The sequence below is a fragment of the Numida meleagris genome, chromosome 2 (assembly GCF_002078875.1).
Source record: "Numida meleagris isolate 19003 breed g44 Domestic line chromosome 2, NumMel1.0, whole genome shotgun sequence".
NCBI lineage: Eukaryota > Metazoa > Chordata > Aves > Galliformes > Numididae > Numida > Numida meleagris.
The window spans coordinates 16588686-16602978 of record NC_034410.1 but is presented as its reverse complement, the minus strand read 5'-3'; the positions used below and the strand labels follow the sequence as shown (position 1 = coordinate 16602978).

At 43.3% G+C, this 14293-nt stretch overlaps 1 protein-coding gene across 18 annotated transcripts in view; it reads left to right on the top strand.

Annotated features, from left to right (window-relative positions):
* KIAA1217 (KIAA1217 ortholog) overlaps positions 1 to 14293 on the top strand; it is a 354365-nt gene that overhangs the window by 172073 nt on the left and 167999 nt on the right. For 11 of the 18 annotated variants that reach the window (XM_021389175.1, XM_021389180.1, XM_021389181.1 and 8 more), the window contains one exon: positions 8677 to 8960. In XM_021389175.1, coding sequence (XP_021244850.1) covers positions 8677 to 8960 — 284 coding nt within the window. Of the gene's footprint in view, positions 1 to 3336; positions 3585 to 4037; positions 4062 to 8676; positions 8961 to 12518; positions 13185 to 14194; positions 14251 to 14293 lie in introns of those variants that run through there. The other 7 variants (XM_021389187.1, XM_021389189.1, XM_021389197.1 and 4 more) reach the window with 6 other exon arrangements.

Genomic DNA, 14293 nt, shown 5'->3' with positions numbered 1-14293 from the left:
GTTCACAGAGTCAGTGGTCAGTGATCCCTCAGTGCCTGATATTCCTGTATGAGCCCTCATCTCCTTCCAGCTGGCTGAGCGTAACTCATAATGCTTGTTCAGACTCTGGAAAACCTTGGTGTTAAAAGCACATTCCTCAGTAACACAAAAGGCAACATCAGATAAGTGGGCTGGCTGGCCAGCACTTCTCGTCCTAAAATAGTCCCCAGTCAAAATCAGCAGAGATTAACTGAAGGCCAGTAAAAACAGTATCTAAATACAATGTGCATCACACTGTTTTCTTAATAGTGTGGAGCAACTTAAGGAGTATTCTGTTGGGAACACTGTACTGCAGACCTTAAATAGCAATGCTAATGTTTAGATTGTATTTTCATCATTTCTATGCTTTCCATGCCAGATTTCTGGGACCTCTGCCAGGTTCTTAGACAATACAGAATTAATTGTTAAGAAACAAAATAAATATTTGTTAAGTGGTAGAGAATATGCATGTCTCATCTAATAAACAATAGTTCTGTGCATTTATTAATTGTTAACAGTAATTCACATGAATTATTTTTCTGTCTGGAAGAGAGAGGATTGAAGCATGAAGAGAGTGAATTTCCTTCAGCTTCTGTGTCGAATTTATATATATGCATGTGTGTGTGTATACACACAATATTTCTGCATTTAATAATCCAAGTAGACAGAGTGACATTTCTGCCAGACAGAGATGTAGGAAATGTAGGAGAATTTTCCTTGCCTGCATGGACCGCGTGGTTGAGAGATCATTTCAAGCAATTTTGCTGATGCTGTCCTGAAGTGAGTGTTGCAGAAAGCTTGGAAGTCCAGATCACGCAAGGTCTGTTTAAAAAGACATCTGAGATAGTAACTATTATCTGGTGTTGCAGTGTGAGGTTGATTTGAAAGAGTCATTGCTTATTCTTAGTAGTACTTCAGTAATGCTTTGCTCTTAACCTAATTCAGATGGATAACAAGGAAGGTCTTTTTAAGTATGTTGACAGTAAAAGGAAAACTAGGGAAAAAGTGGGTCCGCTACTAAATATTGTGGGTGCTCTGGTAACGGGCTGCTGAGAAGGCAGAGATAATGAACACCTTCTTGCTTCTGTCTTTACTACAAAGACTGCCCCTTGGGAATTCCAGACCCTGGAGGTAAGAGAGCGTCTGGGGAGAGTCTTCCCTTTGGTCGAGCAGGATATGGTCAGAGATCATCCAGCTGAAATCAGTGCACACAAATCCATGGGCCCCAATGGGATGCATCCACATCTGCTGAGGGAGCAGGCAGAGGTGACTGCTGAACCACTCTCTATCATCTTTGAAAGATCTTGGAGAATGGGAGAGGCGTCTGAGGACTGGAGGATAGCCAGTGTCACTCCAGTCTTCAAGAAGGGCAATCTGGGAAACTATAGGCCAGTCAGCCTCACCTCCGTCTCTGGAAAGATGATGGAACAACTTGCTCTGGATGCTATTTCCAAGCAGCTGGAAGAAAAGATTATCAGGAGTAGTCAACATGGATTCACCAAGGTGAAATCATGCTTGACCAGGCTGGTAGCATTCTGCAATGCCATCACTGGCTAGGTAGATGGAGGGAGAGCAGTGGATGTTGTGCGCCTTGACTTTATCAAGCTGTTTGACACTGTCTCCAACAGTGTGTTTGGAACGAAGCTTAGAAAGTGTGGAACAGACGCATGGACAGTGAGGTGGGTAGAGAAGTGGCTGACGGGCAGAGCTCAGAGGGTTCAGATCAGTGGCACTGACTCTAGTTGGAGATCTGTAACTAGCGGTGTTCCCCAGGGGTCCGTGCTGGGTCCAGTCTTGTTCAACATCTTCATCAGTCCACCCTCAGCGAATTTGCTGATGATATGAAGCTGGGAGGAGTGGCTGACAATGCCAGAAGACTGTGCTGCCATTCAGCGAGACCTGGACAGATTGGAAATTTGGGTGGTGGTTCAAAAAGGGCAAGTGTAGTTTCCTACATCTGGGGAGGAATAACCACATGCAATAATACAGGTAAGGGCCTGACCTGCTGGAAAGGAACTCTGCAGAGAAGGACCTGGGGGTCCTGGTGGATAACAGATTGGCCATGAGCCAACGGTGTGCTCTTGTGGCCAAGAAGGGCAATGGTATCCCGGGGAGCATTAAAAAGAGCGTGGCCAGCAGATTGAGGGAGGTTACCCTCTCCCTTTACTTTGCCCTGGTGAGGCCACATTTAGAGTACTGTGTCCAGTTCTGGGCTCTCCAGTTCAAAAATGATGGGGATTTCCTAGAAAGAGTTCATTGGAGGGTGACAAAGATGATTAAGGGGCCTGGAGCATCTCCTGTATGAGGAAAGGCTGAGAGACCTGGGGCTGTTCAGCCTAGAGAAGAGAAGACCAAGAGGGGATCTGATCAAGGTTAATAAATATCTGATGTGCAGGAGGCAATTGGATGAGGCCGGACTCTTTTCAGTGGTGTGTAGTTATAGGACAAGGAGCAAAGGCCACAAACTGGAACACAGGAAGTTCCACACAAATATGCAGAAGAACTTTACAGTGAGGATGACAGAGGACTGGAAGAGGCTGCCCAGAGAGGTTGTGAAGTCTCCTTCTTCAGAGATATTCAAGACCCATCTGGATGCCTACCTGTGTGACCTACTGTAGGGAACCTCCTTTAGCAGGCAGATTGGACTCGACCTCTAGATGTCCTTTCCAGCTGTGATTCTGAGTTATGATCCTGATAGAATAATTCAGTCTGATATTCTCTCCTAAATCAACACGTGGCATCTGATGAAACCTGTGGGATTTGATATTGTACGTCATTAATTTTTTTTGCATTGCAGCCCAGTGGATCTATCGATTCTCAGACAGGCTTCCTACTTCTGGTCTGCCAAAAGATAATTAGTTCTACATTTCTATATGCTTTGCTACTGAGGCTTCAGAATCCCTCTTAACCAAAGCCCCTGCTTACATATTGCTACCATTCATTTTTATTGGCTTCACTAAAGTTGAATTCCTGTATCTTGATTTTCCCTAATTCATTCTCCAAGCAGCTTGAAAGAATTCAGCCGAAAACAAAACCTCAAAGCACTTATATAATGAATTACTTCTAAGCTAGACGCTAGAAAAGACAGAGGAGCATTTATCAGGAATGCTTGTGGGCTTGGTGGTTACGAGCTTAAAAAAATATTCGGTGGAAAAGCTTTTGTCCCATGACAGAGATTTGAAAGGCTTCGGCTTCGGATTCCAGCGGAGGCTCAGGCCTGTAATCACGTTTGAAATGTTCCCTTTCAGAAGGCTGGCCGGCTGCACGGGAAGCGAGCCGGCTCGGGGCTGCCGGCGGCCGAGCCCATCACCTGTTGGGGCCCAGCGGAGGAGGGCCCGCAGCAGCCGCCCGGCACGGCCCCACCGCCCACCCGGCCCGGGGCGCCCGGGGACTGTGCGCCGGCACGGAGCCGGCCCTAGCTCCAACCCCAGCCCCAGCCCTGCCCGCTGCGCTTCCCGGCTTGGAGAAAGCGGAGCCTGGGCGGTAGGCAGGGACAATGGAGGAAAATGAAAGCCAGAAACTTGAGCTGTGCCTGGCTTGCTCAACAGACAGCAGGCAGATGAAGGGTAAGTAAGGGGGAGCAGGAAGAGGGAGTCGCACTTAACCATGCCCCTCGTTGCGTTTTGTTGTAAGTGGAGGGAATGCATGGTGGAAAAAGAAAATAAAGGGAGGGAAAAAAAAAAAAAAAGCACTTCTTTCACGTGCTGAAGGCACAGGAGGTTTCCCTAAGTCTGGAAGTGTGGCTGTACACCTCCGTGCAGGCTCGAGAGCGGGCAGCGCGGCTGTCAGCCCGCAGCGCCGGGGCAGGGCAGCAGCAGTCCGGAGCAACAGAGGAGCTGGGAGCGCCTTTCTCTCGGGGGGTGCTTTAAATCGGCGCAGATCTCGGCGAGGTCGGGATACTTCGTGTGGGTGCGAGCGGTAGGGGAGCCCGGCCAAGGGTGCCTTTGCACAATCGGTATTGCACCATGTTTTATCTGAAAGCGAGCGAAGCTGCGAGCTGGGGAGTGCTGCGTGGGGCAGTCCACGTGGAGCGTGCAGCTCAGGTAGCACGAAATTCCTAATCTAATCTGCATCTGCTGCAGTGTTTGTGGAACACCTGTAGAAGTTCTTGGTTCATGTGCATTGTATTCCTCGTGGGAGCTTGAAGAAAAGTTGTGTTATCGTCCGTGAAATAAGCAGTCCCTATCTGTGGTTCTAAACCTCATACAGCTGTGTGTGTCATAGCAGAAAACACTGCATAGAGAGTATAGAAGTTTTGTTTCTTGGAGGTTTCTTGGAGATGCGTTGCCAGACACTCTTTTGACGATTTCTGAACTTTAAATACTGGGGCAGTGTTCACCAGTGTCTGTGTGTTCACTGGGAAGGAAACTTACACTTAAAGGTTGTGTCTGAGTAGAGGGGGAAAAAAGCCTTAGTAACGTATGTACAGGTGGTGGGAAACTGACTGAGATACATGTGGAGCTAGGAAAACACAGCTCTGACCAGAACCATCATCTGATTCTCCAAAAATTTTAGTCTGGAACATTCATAACTGAGTTTAGTATTTTTGGCCCATATCCAGTACCTACATTTGAAAATTTATTTGGGAACAGAGTTAATTGCAAAGGCAATCAAGTAGATAAGAATGATTCCCAGATTATTCTCAGGTTTGCTGCCAGCGTAAGTATATCATAGGTGGGTTTGATTCATGCTGTTAAAATGTATTCTTTTTTTTATCCTATATATTACAGTATGCTTCGAGGCTCAGCTTCACAGTACGAGTTTGGGTCAGACTCATACTTATTGCTTTCTAAAATTATTCTGAAAATGTGGTTCTCTTGTATCACCTGAACTGCAAAACAATGTTACTATTTTCACAAAATTTTAAGGAATGGAGCAAACTGACTTTCTTGACCTTTGTAGACTTCACAGAGGGTGTGACTTAGAAGAACTGCATAGCAGGCTTTTAAAAATAACTTCAAGTCACGGCATTTGATCCTTCATGGTAATCTTCCTGATAATCCCAGGCATAGTGCTTCTGTACTGCAGACCTGGACCTTTCCTGTAGTTTTCATTTCATGACTACCGACTGTAGTGATGGGTGAAGAGTTCCTGATATTAGTTTTCAGATTAGAGGTGCATCTCAACTGTAAGGGTTACCCAAGGCTTTGGATAACCAAAGCTCTCCCCTGTCAGTCTGCAGGACTTGCTTTTTGTTGCTCTCTGGCCTTGCTACTCTACTGAACAGAAAGACCTTCAGCCCTTAGCTTCTGAACATGAGGGAGGGAGAGCGAGACAAGCTTATCTTGCACTTCTCTTGCTGTGTTTTCCATTGGCTTCTATTTACTCCTTTTCCAAGGAGGGTACTTGCATAATTTATCTTTTTGCTACTCTTAGCTGTCATCTGGGAGCCATCACATGATCCTTCATACACTGCACAGTTATCTGTAGGGACTGATTTTCTAGGGCCATTATCTTCTCTTGGAAGATATGGTCAGTTTGCCCACGCTGTTGTTGAGCAACTCCAGGATACAGAATATGTCTTGTAGTTTCTCCTTGGAGTGCTGTGGTGTGGATCTCTTATGTTCCAAGTTACATAGGGGGTATTTTACCATTCCGTTTCATCCTGGCTGTCAAAGTCATTTATCACTATCTAGGAAGGTGACCAAGGAGGAATTTTTAGGTGACTACTAGGAAAACATATTCAAACATTACACAGAGTTTGGTTTACATTTCAGCCAAGATGCATAGTATTATCCATGCTGGTTTGTTTATTGCCGATTTGCATAGATTTGGGCAACAAAGCAGTGCAGTGGTTACCGCATGGCAGCCAGAGCAGCAACAAGAAAGTCACGTGCTGATGTGTGCTGAATACGGCAGGATCTTGCTGAATGCCCAGGTCAGCTTGCTGGCAAGACTAGCAATTAGTTTGCATAGTTTGCATTCCTTTCTTTTCACTGCTATTTATACAGTATTTTCCAAAGATATGAAAGGAAAGTAATATAATTTGCTGATCTTTCTAATATAGTACGTGAAAACTATGGTTTTTTTTTAATTCCTTCTCAGGTTTTCACCCATTAACCAATAATTCTAAAACAGTTTACTTGATATCTCTCATGTTTCAGATAATTAGCTTTTTCTTAAACTACTGAAATGACTGAAGTGCAGAGCATGGAGGAGCTTTGTAGGAGGATTTAGGAGCTGAAATCCACAGTCATGAGCTCTCAATTCTTGTTTCTCAGTATAGCATTACCTGCCATATTGAGGAAGTGCTTGCCCCCAATCCAGTGACTGAAACTGCTGCTATGACAATACTTTAAGGGTCAGTACAGATGCTACATTCAGTTGCTCATGGTCACACTCACTCCCTAGAGCTCTAAGGGATATCCTTATTTGTGTCCGACACCTTTGTTCCAGAGCCTCAGCCTCAGGGATACAGCCTCTGTGCTCTCAGTGCAACAGATTAGAGATGGTAAATTCCAGCCAGCAGCATCCCATCTCTTTTTTCTCCCATCTGAAATGCACTGAAGTGACTGTGCAGTTTTCAGAAACTATTTTGACTGAGTGAATCTGGAATTGCCACGTTTGCTTCTTGGAAGCAAAATGTTCCTTTTTTTTTTGCCACTTTTCTCAAAGTAGCCAGATGTAACTGGTAGTAGGTGCTCTGAATGTTCAGCAAACAGGGAGGGTGGATGTTGTTTGTTGTTAAGTTGTGCTTGGAAAAGTTAAATGGTACTGTGAAGAGTGTGTGTGTGTACATGTGTATTTAGGTTGTCAGGGTTGCTCAAAATGAACTAGAGGTAGCCTTTTCTGTGTGCAGTTTTGGGCCTTGCCCATCTTTTCAAAGGACCAGAGGAAGAAAGCAGACTGAGGAAAGAAATCTCACTTTAAATCCTGTAGCATCCTGCAGTTTGTTCCACCAGTTCCAGGTGAGATAATGTGGAGCTGCATAGTGGTCTGCATCCATGTTGTCCTCCAGTAGCTATCCCAAGCTGTGTCTCCAGTGATACAGAGATTTGAAGCCACATGAGAGCAAAGCTCCCCATGAGCCAAAGCTGTTTCCAAAGCAGTGTCCGAATCTGTGTTCCTTAAAACAAAGTGGCAACTGCAGCCTAGGCCTCTGTTTTCTGTTCCAGTCTTAGGATAGATTTCCGTAGATGCAAACAAGAGGATGTTGTTGGTACTTTGGAATCTGTGAATAGTACAGGGAACTTACAGAAACATGCAGGATCTTGGAGGCCCAGTCCTGTTGGAGCAGAGCAATGGCTTCCCCATTTAAAGTGGTGGGACTTCACAGTGCTCCATCGGTAGAGCTTCTTTATCAGTAGGCTTGATGTTATGTGGGACTTGGCAGGCAAGTGGTAACGTGTGCCAGGAGGCAGAAAAATACTCAGAATGAAATCCTCAGGCAAGTGGTGGGCAGGTTGTCAAGCTGACTGAGTGAACCGTAAAAAGAAGCGAGTAGGTGCCTGTTTCCAAACAGCAGTGCCATGTGAGTGGCAGCACTCGGGGCAGCCTGTCACTGGGAGAAGAAAGGGCTGTGAGTGGAAAAGTGGCAGAAATGGGGGTGTACAAAAACCATGCAGAGAAGGGGCCTTCCTGCTCCTGCCGAATGGCTGCAAAGGGTTAATGCTACTGTGGGCACCTGGGTCTACTCAGCACCCAGGGCTTGGAGAGGCCTCTTCAGTGCTTCTGGTTTGGGGCTTTTTTTTTTCTTCACTGACAAAAGATTAAGGGAATTTTCAAAGGTATTAGGTAACAAGGCTCCAGACTACACTTCTTCGTGCACCAGAGGGTTCGTGTTACACAGTTACCTGAAGATAAGCCAGCACTTACCTACCCTCTGTGTCTGCCTATCTCTTTGCAAAAGTAGTCATGGTCTTTGGTCTTGAAGCCAGTTTTAAAGTTGTAACATTTATCTGAGGCTGTTTGTTTGTCTGTTTGTTGTTTTGTTTTTGTCTTTATATCACTCAAAACTTGGTTTTCTCTCTGTTTCTTGAGAAATTGTTTATTGAAGGAGCAATGTTGTATTTTCCAGCCCGCTGTCCTGAGACATATAAAATCCAAGGGAGATCCATGAAATTTAAAACCGTACTGCGGTCAGAAATAGAGGAGGAAAAAAAAAACCACAAAACCCTCTTATTATTTCATAGGTGTTTCTGAGCATGTTGAAAACACACTGAAAAAAGATTAAGGATTTCAAATCTGCTTTGTCAAAGGAATGTTCTCTGTTGGCATCTTTTGGGATACGAATTACAGGGCCATTAAGGGTACTGGAACCCTGAGCAGAGCACTGTTCCTCGCCCTGGGAAGAAAGCATCCTGTAGGTTTTAAAGGTCAGGGAATGAGGGCCCTGTCAGATCTTCTTTTCAAGCCACATACTGGTAAAGATGATATAAAAGGAACATCTACTTTAATCATGTTCACTTTTCTGTGAGCCACTACTGTGGTTCCATATTAAAAGTAAGTACTGTCCTGAGCTTATATAAATGATTATGTCCAGGCTGCTTATTAGAACATATGTATGCCTAATTACGTGGAACAAGCCATTGGGCACTACTAGACTTTTAAATGGACCTTATTTTTTAATCAGTCTGATTATTTTCTTTTTCATATTAAAGTGAGTATTGGGATTGTGTTCTTAAAATATTGTTTGCCTTCTTGTTTTTTGTTTTTCAGACCAGGCAAAACACAGTTTGCATTTAACATCACTAGATGATGCTGAATGTCTCCGACCTAAGGAGCTGCTTTCAACTCCAAACAGTCACGCTTCTAATTCCAAATCCACACGCAACATCCCTCGAAGACATACAGTAGGTGGCCCTCGCAGTTCCAAAGAAATACTGGGAATGCAAACCTCGGAAATGGACAGAAAGAGAGAGGCTTTTCTTGAGCATCTGAAGCAGAAATATCCTCATCATGCTACAGCAATAATGGGACACCAGGAGAGACTGAGAGATCAGGTATGAAAATGAAATTTGTATCTTGCTCTTTGTTAAAGAATTCTTATAACTGCTACCTCACTCTGAGTGTGAGGTAGAAAATTGAGTGTGTTAACCTCACTACAGAAGGTGAGAATGTAACAAAGCATTTTGTGTTCGAAGTAGCCTTGGATTCAGTTTCTCCTTTGAAATCAATAGAAACAACAATAATAATCAAACTGTTCAAAATTACCTTGGAGTTGTTTGTTGAAACTGACATTTTTGAGGAGCTTTTCATTTTTTCAGAATATACACAGAGAAAGGGATGAAGGTGAGACTCTTGATCTTAGTATATGGGTCTCCATCTACTTTTTCACAGCTGAAGGGAAAATATGGAACAGCTGTTAACTTTTGTTATATTTTCACTATTGGCACCACAGCCTGGGAGTAAAGAAAATATCTGTAGACCATGTCTGTGTGCTTTAGCTGGCTCTGTTACCCTTTCATTTGCTTTCTTTTCTGCTTTTGAGTCTTTTAATGCAAACAGACTGGATGTATCCACAGGTATCTGCCTCCTCCAAACTGTCTTGAGATCTACACAGACCTGCCAGGAGTGTACCTTAAGGTGGTTTGCTTCTTGTCTGACTACAGTTGCTTTTCAGCAGGGAAAGGTAGATTTAGGGTTGGAGACGATGTGATGACACATTGATGCATTTCTCAGAACAGGTGGAGGCTGCTGTCACGCTGACCTGAATTTGGGGAATGCCACGTAAGGGACAGTTCACTGCGTGGCTCTGGTTTTTAGTGAAAAGTTAGAGTTTAGTTTGTTAAACCTTGCAGACTGCGTTCTATTCCAAATACATTTTTTCAATAAACCAGCAGAATTTAGACTTCATTGTTAAATATCTTGTGCCCATTATTTTCAGTTTAAAAAATGGTTGACAGCAGTCCTGTTGTAATTTTTTTTCCCTAGTGTTTTGTAGGTATTTCAGCACTGACTGCAAAGTAATTGTAAGTAAGGAATAAAAACAGGTTGGCAAAGTACTGTACTCTGCTATGGGAGTGCTTATGAATTCCCAGCGTCTTTTGAAGCCTTCCAAGACTTTGGAGATCAGAGCAGTTGTCACTCGGTACCTTCCCCTTACAACTTCTCTTTGACAGGGTCTCTTGAGATCCCAGGTGCTATCACTGCTTCAATGAGACTGCTAGAGTCCATGTGTATCCTGCTAAAATTGCTGCAAGACTTCAACTCTAACGATAGTGATCTATTCCTTATTTTTGAAACAGCTTTCCTGCTTTCCTTTGAAAGTCTGGACTCCCCCACCTACTTATCTCTTTCATGAACTCTAGTGACTGTGTGGAATGTGCCGGGTGGTGGATAAAGATAGCATACAAATTAAATAAAGGGGGTGGGGGCTGAAATTCAGAGATTAGATCTTCTAGAGTCATGTAAATATTTAGTTCCAGTGTTGCAGACACTGCAAACCCGGTTTGAACAGCCTACAGCATTACACCCTACACATTTTGTAACTTGATCCTTTTCTGAAGGCAATAAATTACAGAAGGAATGCAGTAACTGTTCCTGCTATTTGTTTAAAATGTGTCATCCTTGCTAATTTATTGAGGGTAAAATTATGTGAATGTCTCCTGCTTCCATTTTTTTGATGATTGGACATATGTATTGTATATAAGGAGTGTGAATTTTAAAACAAAATTACATTCTAATTACTATTAGAGCATTAGATTATGGTTCTTGGGAATGGGGAAGACTGAAGACTCCATGCATTCAATGCAGTTAAAAAAAACAAAACAAAACAAAAAAAAACCAAAAAACCCTAAACTTAACAGAAGCCACACTAAAAACATAAATAAGTTTTTCCAGCTGATTGCAAGAAACTTTCATAGTTGAAATGATGAATGAACAGCATCTGACTCATTGGATGCAGTAACAGATTGTTATGGTCATGGCATTGCAGCTCAGGGTTTTTTTTCCTATGGCATTTGTGTCTATGCATGCACACCCATGTGTCTGTATATTTTGTGCTTACGTGTGCATGCATAGGAATATGTGTATGTAAGTACATTTGTGTATAATGCAGGCCTACTTGGCAGCTTTGTGAAAAAGACTATAATATCACTTTGCTTTTAAGAGTGTTTATGTGTGTACAGCATATAGGCTTCCTTTTTAATTTCCATGTCCATGTATCTGTGTGCATAGCAGTGGCGTAGAAGACCTGAAATGCGTGTGTGTAACATAAATGTGTCACATACAAAAGTAGTGAGATGTGTGGGAGAACGGGAGCCGAAATATCACAATTTATTTTCTAGGCTGTTTTCCTCCCATCTTGTTTCTCCAGCTGCTCCAGTGTCTGGGAAGAGGCATCATTATCCATGGTGGGAATTCCCCCACTGTGGAAGATCTATCAAGGGTAGTAGCCAACGCAACACCATTTTCTAATCTCTGTGTCAAACAGTACAGCTGGAACATGAGACATCCCAATATTTGCGGTGCACAGTGTCATTTATCTTCTAGCTTGCTTTAAACTCTGGCAGGTCCATACCCAACAAAAATGGCCCAGAAAATCAGAATTGGTAATTATTTCTTTTTTGTGGACTTTCCTCTCTGGCTTGTTTCAACCATCAGTATCTGAGTATGACATCATGCCCCTGGTTTGCAGCAAGTAAACATTAGGGGGAAAAAAATGTGTTTGATGTTATCAGTTCATATCATATCACCTCTGTCAGCAAAGTCAGCTCTGAATGTTGTCAATGTCTTCTGCTACGTATTAATAGTTTCCTCCAAGCTTTGTTTATTTGGGTAAATCCTCCCTTGATGTGCCTTCTTGGGACCTGTTTCTGCTCTGATAATCTGCCACAAAACTGCAGGACAATAGCGGCTGGGTAAAATATCAATGAGGATTACTGGTGGTTAGCTAATGTGACCTGCAGCCTCCCAGCTGTGCACACAGATCATCTCTCTTCCACCCCAAAGGTTCACCATCCTGCGTGTGATGTCTCATTCGGGAAGGCAAAGCTCATGGAGACAGGAACTGTCTTTGTTTGTGGAAGGGCCCTGGGATGTGACTGCAAGGCAAATAACCCATGGCTGTGTGGCAAACGGGGTGCCCCCAGCCTAGTGGCTCATCTTCACACTGTGCTTTGTCCGTATGTAAGCCAACCCTGTGGCCAGACACTAAGACTCCTTCCACCACCTGCAAAGCCAAGGAACAAAATCGTTTTATTTTTATAGGTAATGCAAGCTTCTGCAATAGTTTTGAACATGGTACATCTACCAGGTCTGTCTGATCTGTGCTGATGAAAGCACGGACATAATCCTCAGGAAAGTTAGAAAGGGAAAAAAAAGAGAAATGCAGAAACCGACCTTGGTGCTGTGAAGTTTGAGCTGGGCTGGGCCAGCCCGGTACAGTGAGACCCACGCAGCCCGGGAACGGACAGCAGAACAAGTGCAAACGCTGGGCCAGCAGTGCTGCTGCAGAGCTTGCAATTAAGAGGTTAAAAATGCTAACCTTGCCATGGGAGGGGGGTAATCCCTGCAGTGAACCTGTTTTACAAGTCACCTCAGGAACAAAAAAAAAAAAGCTTTTCTGAGGGGCAGAGAGCAAAAGTGAGCCTGTAGAAGTTTTTCAGAGCCGCAGCTTTTAAGTATGCCTTTAGAAAATGAGCTGGGTGATGTTTGCCACAGATTTCTTTTGTTGTTGTTTAACCAGGGAAAGGCACCGCGGGATGAGGAAGGATTGGGAGCAGCTTAGCTTTTTTGGCTAGGGTTCTGTGAAGAGCACATTTGTTGGCAAACAAAATCTGATTTCTATAGATTAAAAAAACAAAACAACCCAACAGCCAAACTCTTCTGGTGCGTGCGCAATGCTGAGTGCCTAGAAAATGGTGGTTGGGATTTTTTTGTTGTGTTCAGTTAGGTCTGAACATGACAGGTAACTCTGGCATCTGGGCAGGTGTGGTTAAGGTTGCCATGGAGATTCGTGATGTCATGCTTGATAGAGCATGTCAAGACAGCTAATTTAACATGTAGATGTTCAAAAAGTCCCATAGGCCAGAAGTAAGCTGTATGCAAATAACAAAGTTACGCTGCAAAAGGGCAAAAGAAAATACGGCAGAGAGATGGAGTGCCTTTTACCTGGCAGCTTTAAAGGATTACTACAGGCTTCATCATAAATTAAAACTTTGGGAAGTAAAGGAAGAGGATTTCTGGACGTTTCTCTGGGCTCACCTGTGGAATCTCATATTTCGGTAAATAAGTCTCTTTTCTCTCTCTGCCCCCGCTGTAAAAAATGCTTTTGAAATCGTGGAGTTTGCTTCACCCCATTGTTCTTCCTGGCAGCAGGGCTGAGTCAATACAGCAAGTTTTTTGGCGTGGCACATTGCGTTTTCCCTTTCGAAAATGAGTTCTTTACTGAATGAACTGAGAATTCTGAATTATTTTGAGAAGTATTGTAATGTATTATGTTGATCCTATGAATCATGCTGCAAAAATGTCCTAGGTAGTGTTCTGGAGGAGAAACTAAGAATTGAGACACTGTATTTATTTGTAGATTATTGCCAGATGTCTCTCCTTTAACTGCTAAAATAGAACCCTAACATTACAACAGCCTTTATTCCAGCATTTGAAATCTGTAGGAATACTGAGACTTTTTAATTTTTCGTTATTTATTTTTGTAGGTCACAGTATCAGTTGCTTAAACTGAATATATGTTTTGATATCATAGGGTAACTCTGGAGCATTTCTTATTAGGCTTTTCTTGGGCAGAGGTACATCTTGTAAAGGCAAGCATGCGAAGATGAAAGTCCGGCAACAGAAATTCTGTGGGGACTTTTGTCTTTCAGGTATAGACAAAAGATGATATTCGCAGATCCTCTTGAGAGAGAGTAGAATCCCTATGTTCTAAGTCGTAACCACTTCTGTGCTTACACTGACCCAGAAGAATGAAGTAAACATCAGTACTGAGGGATAGCCCCCCACTGGCGTTGCTGTGATATGCTAATGTGGAGCACGTTTAGTTTCATTGCTTCTGATTGTTCCGTGTGGCAGGGGTTAGGTTTAAGTGGGAATGGGTGGGAGTATGGTAGTTAATGTCCGCGCTTAGAAATGTGAATGGGGAAAAATCATAGGTTCTGCCTAAAGGCACCTGGGGAAAATCAACTTGAGAGAAACTTCAGTTCAGTGTAAATCCTCAATAGGATTTAGTGTTTTAGTGAGTGAGAAGACTGCAGAATATTACAGATAGGTTATCTAATTGCAGGTGAAAAAACAGTGTATATGGAATTTCTGACATTCTGCATTGCTTCATCAGGCAAGGTAAAATACATTTTTTCAGAACATATATTGATTATTAAAGCAT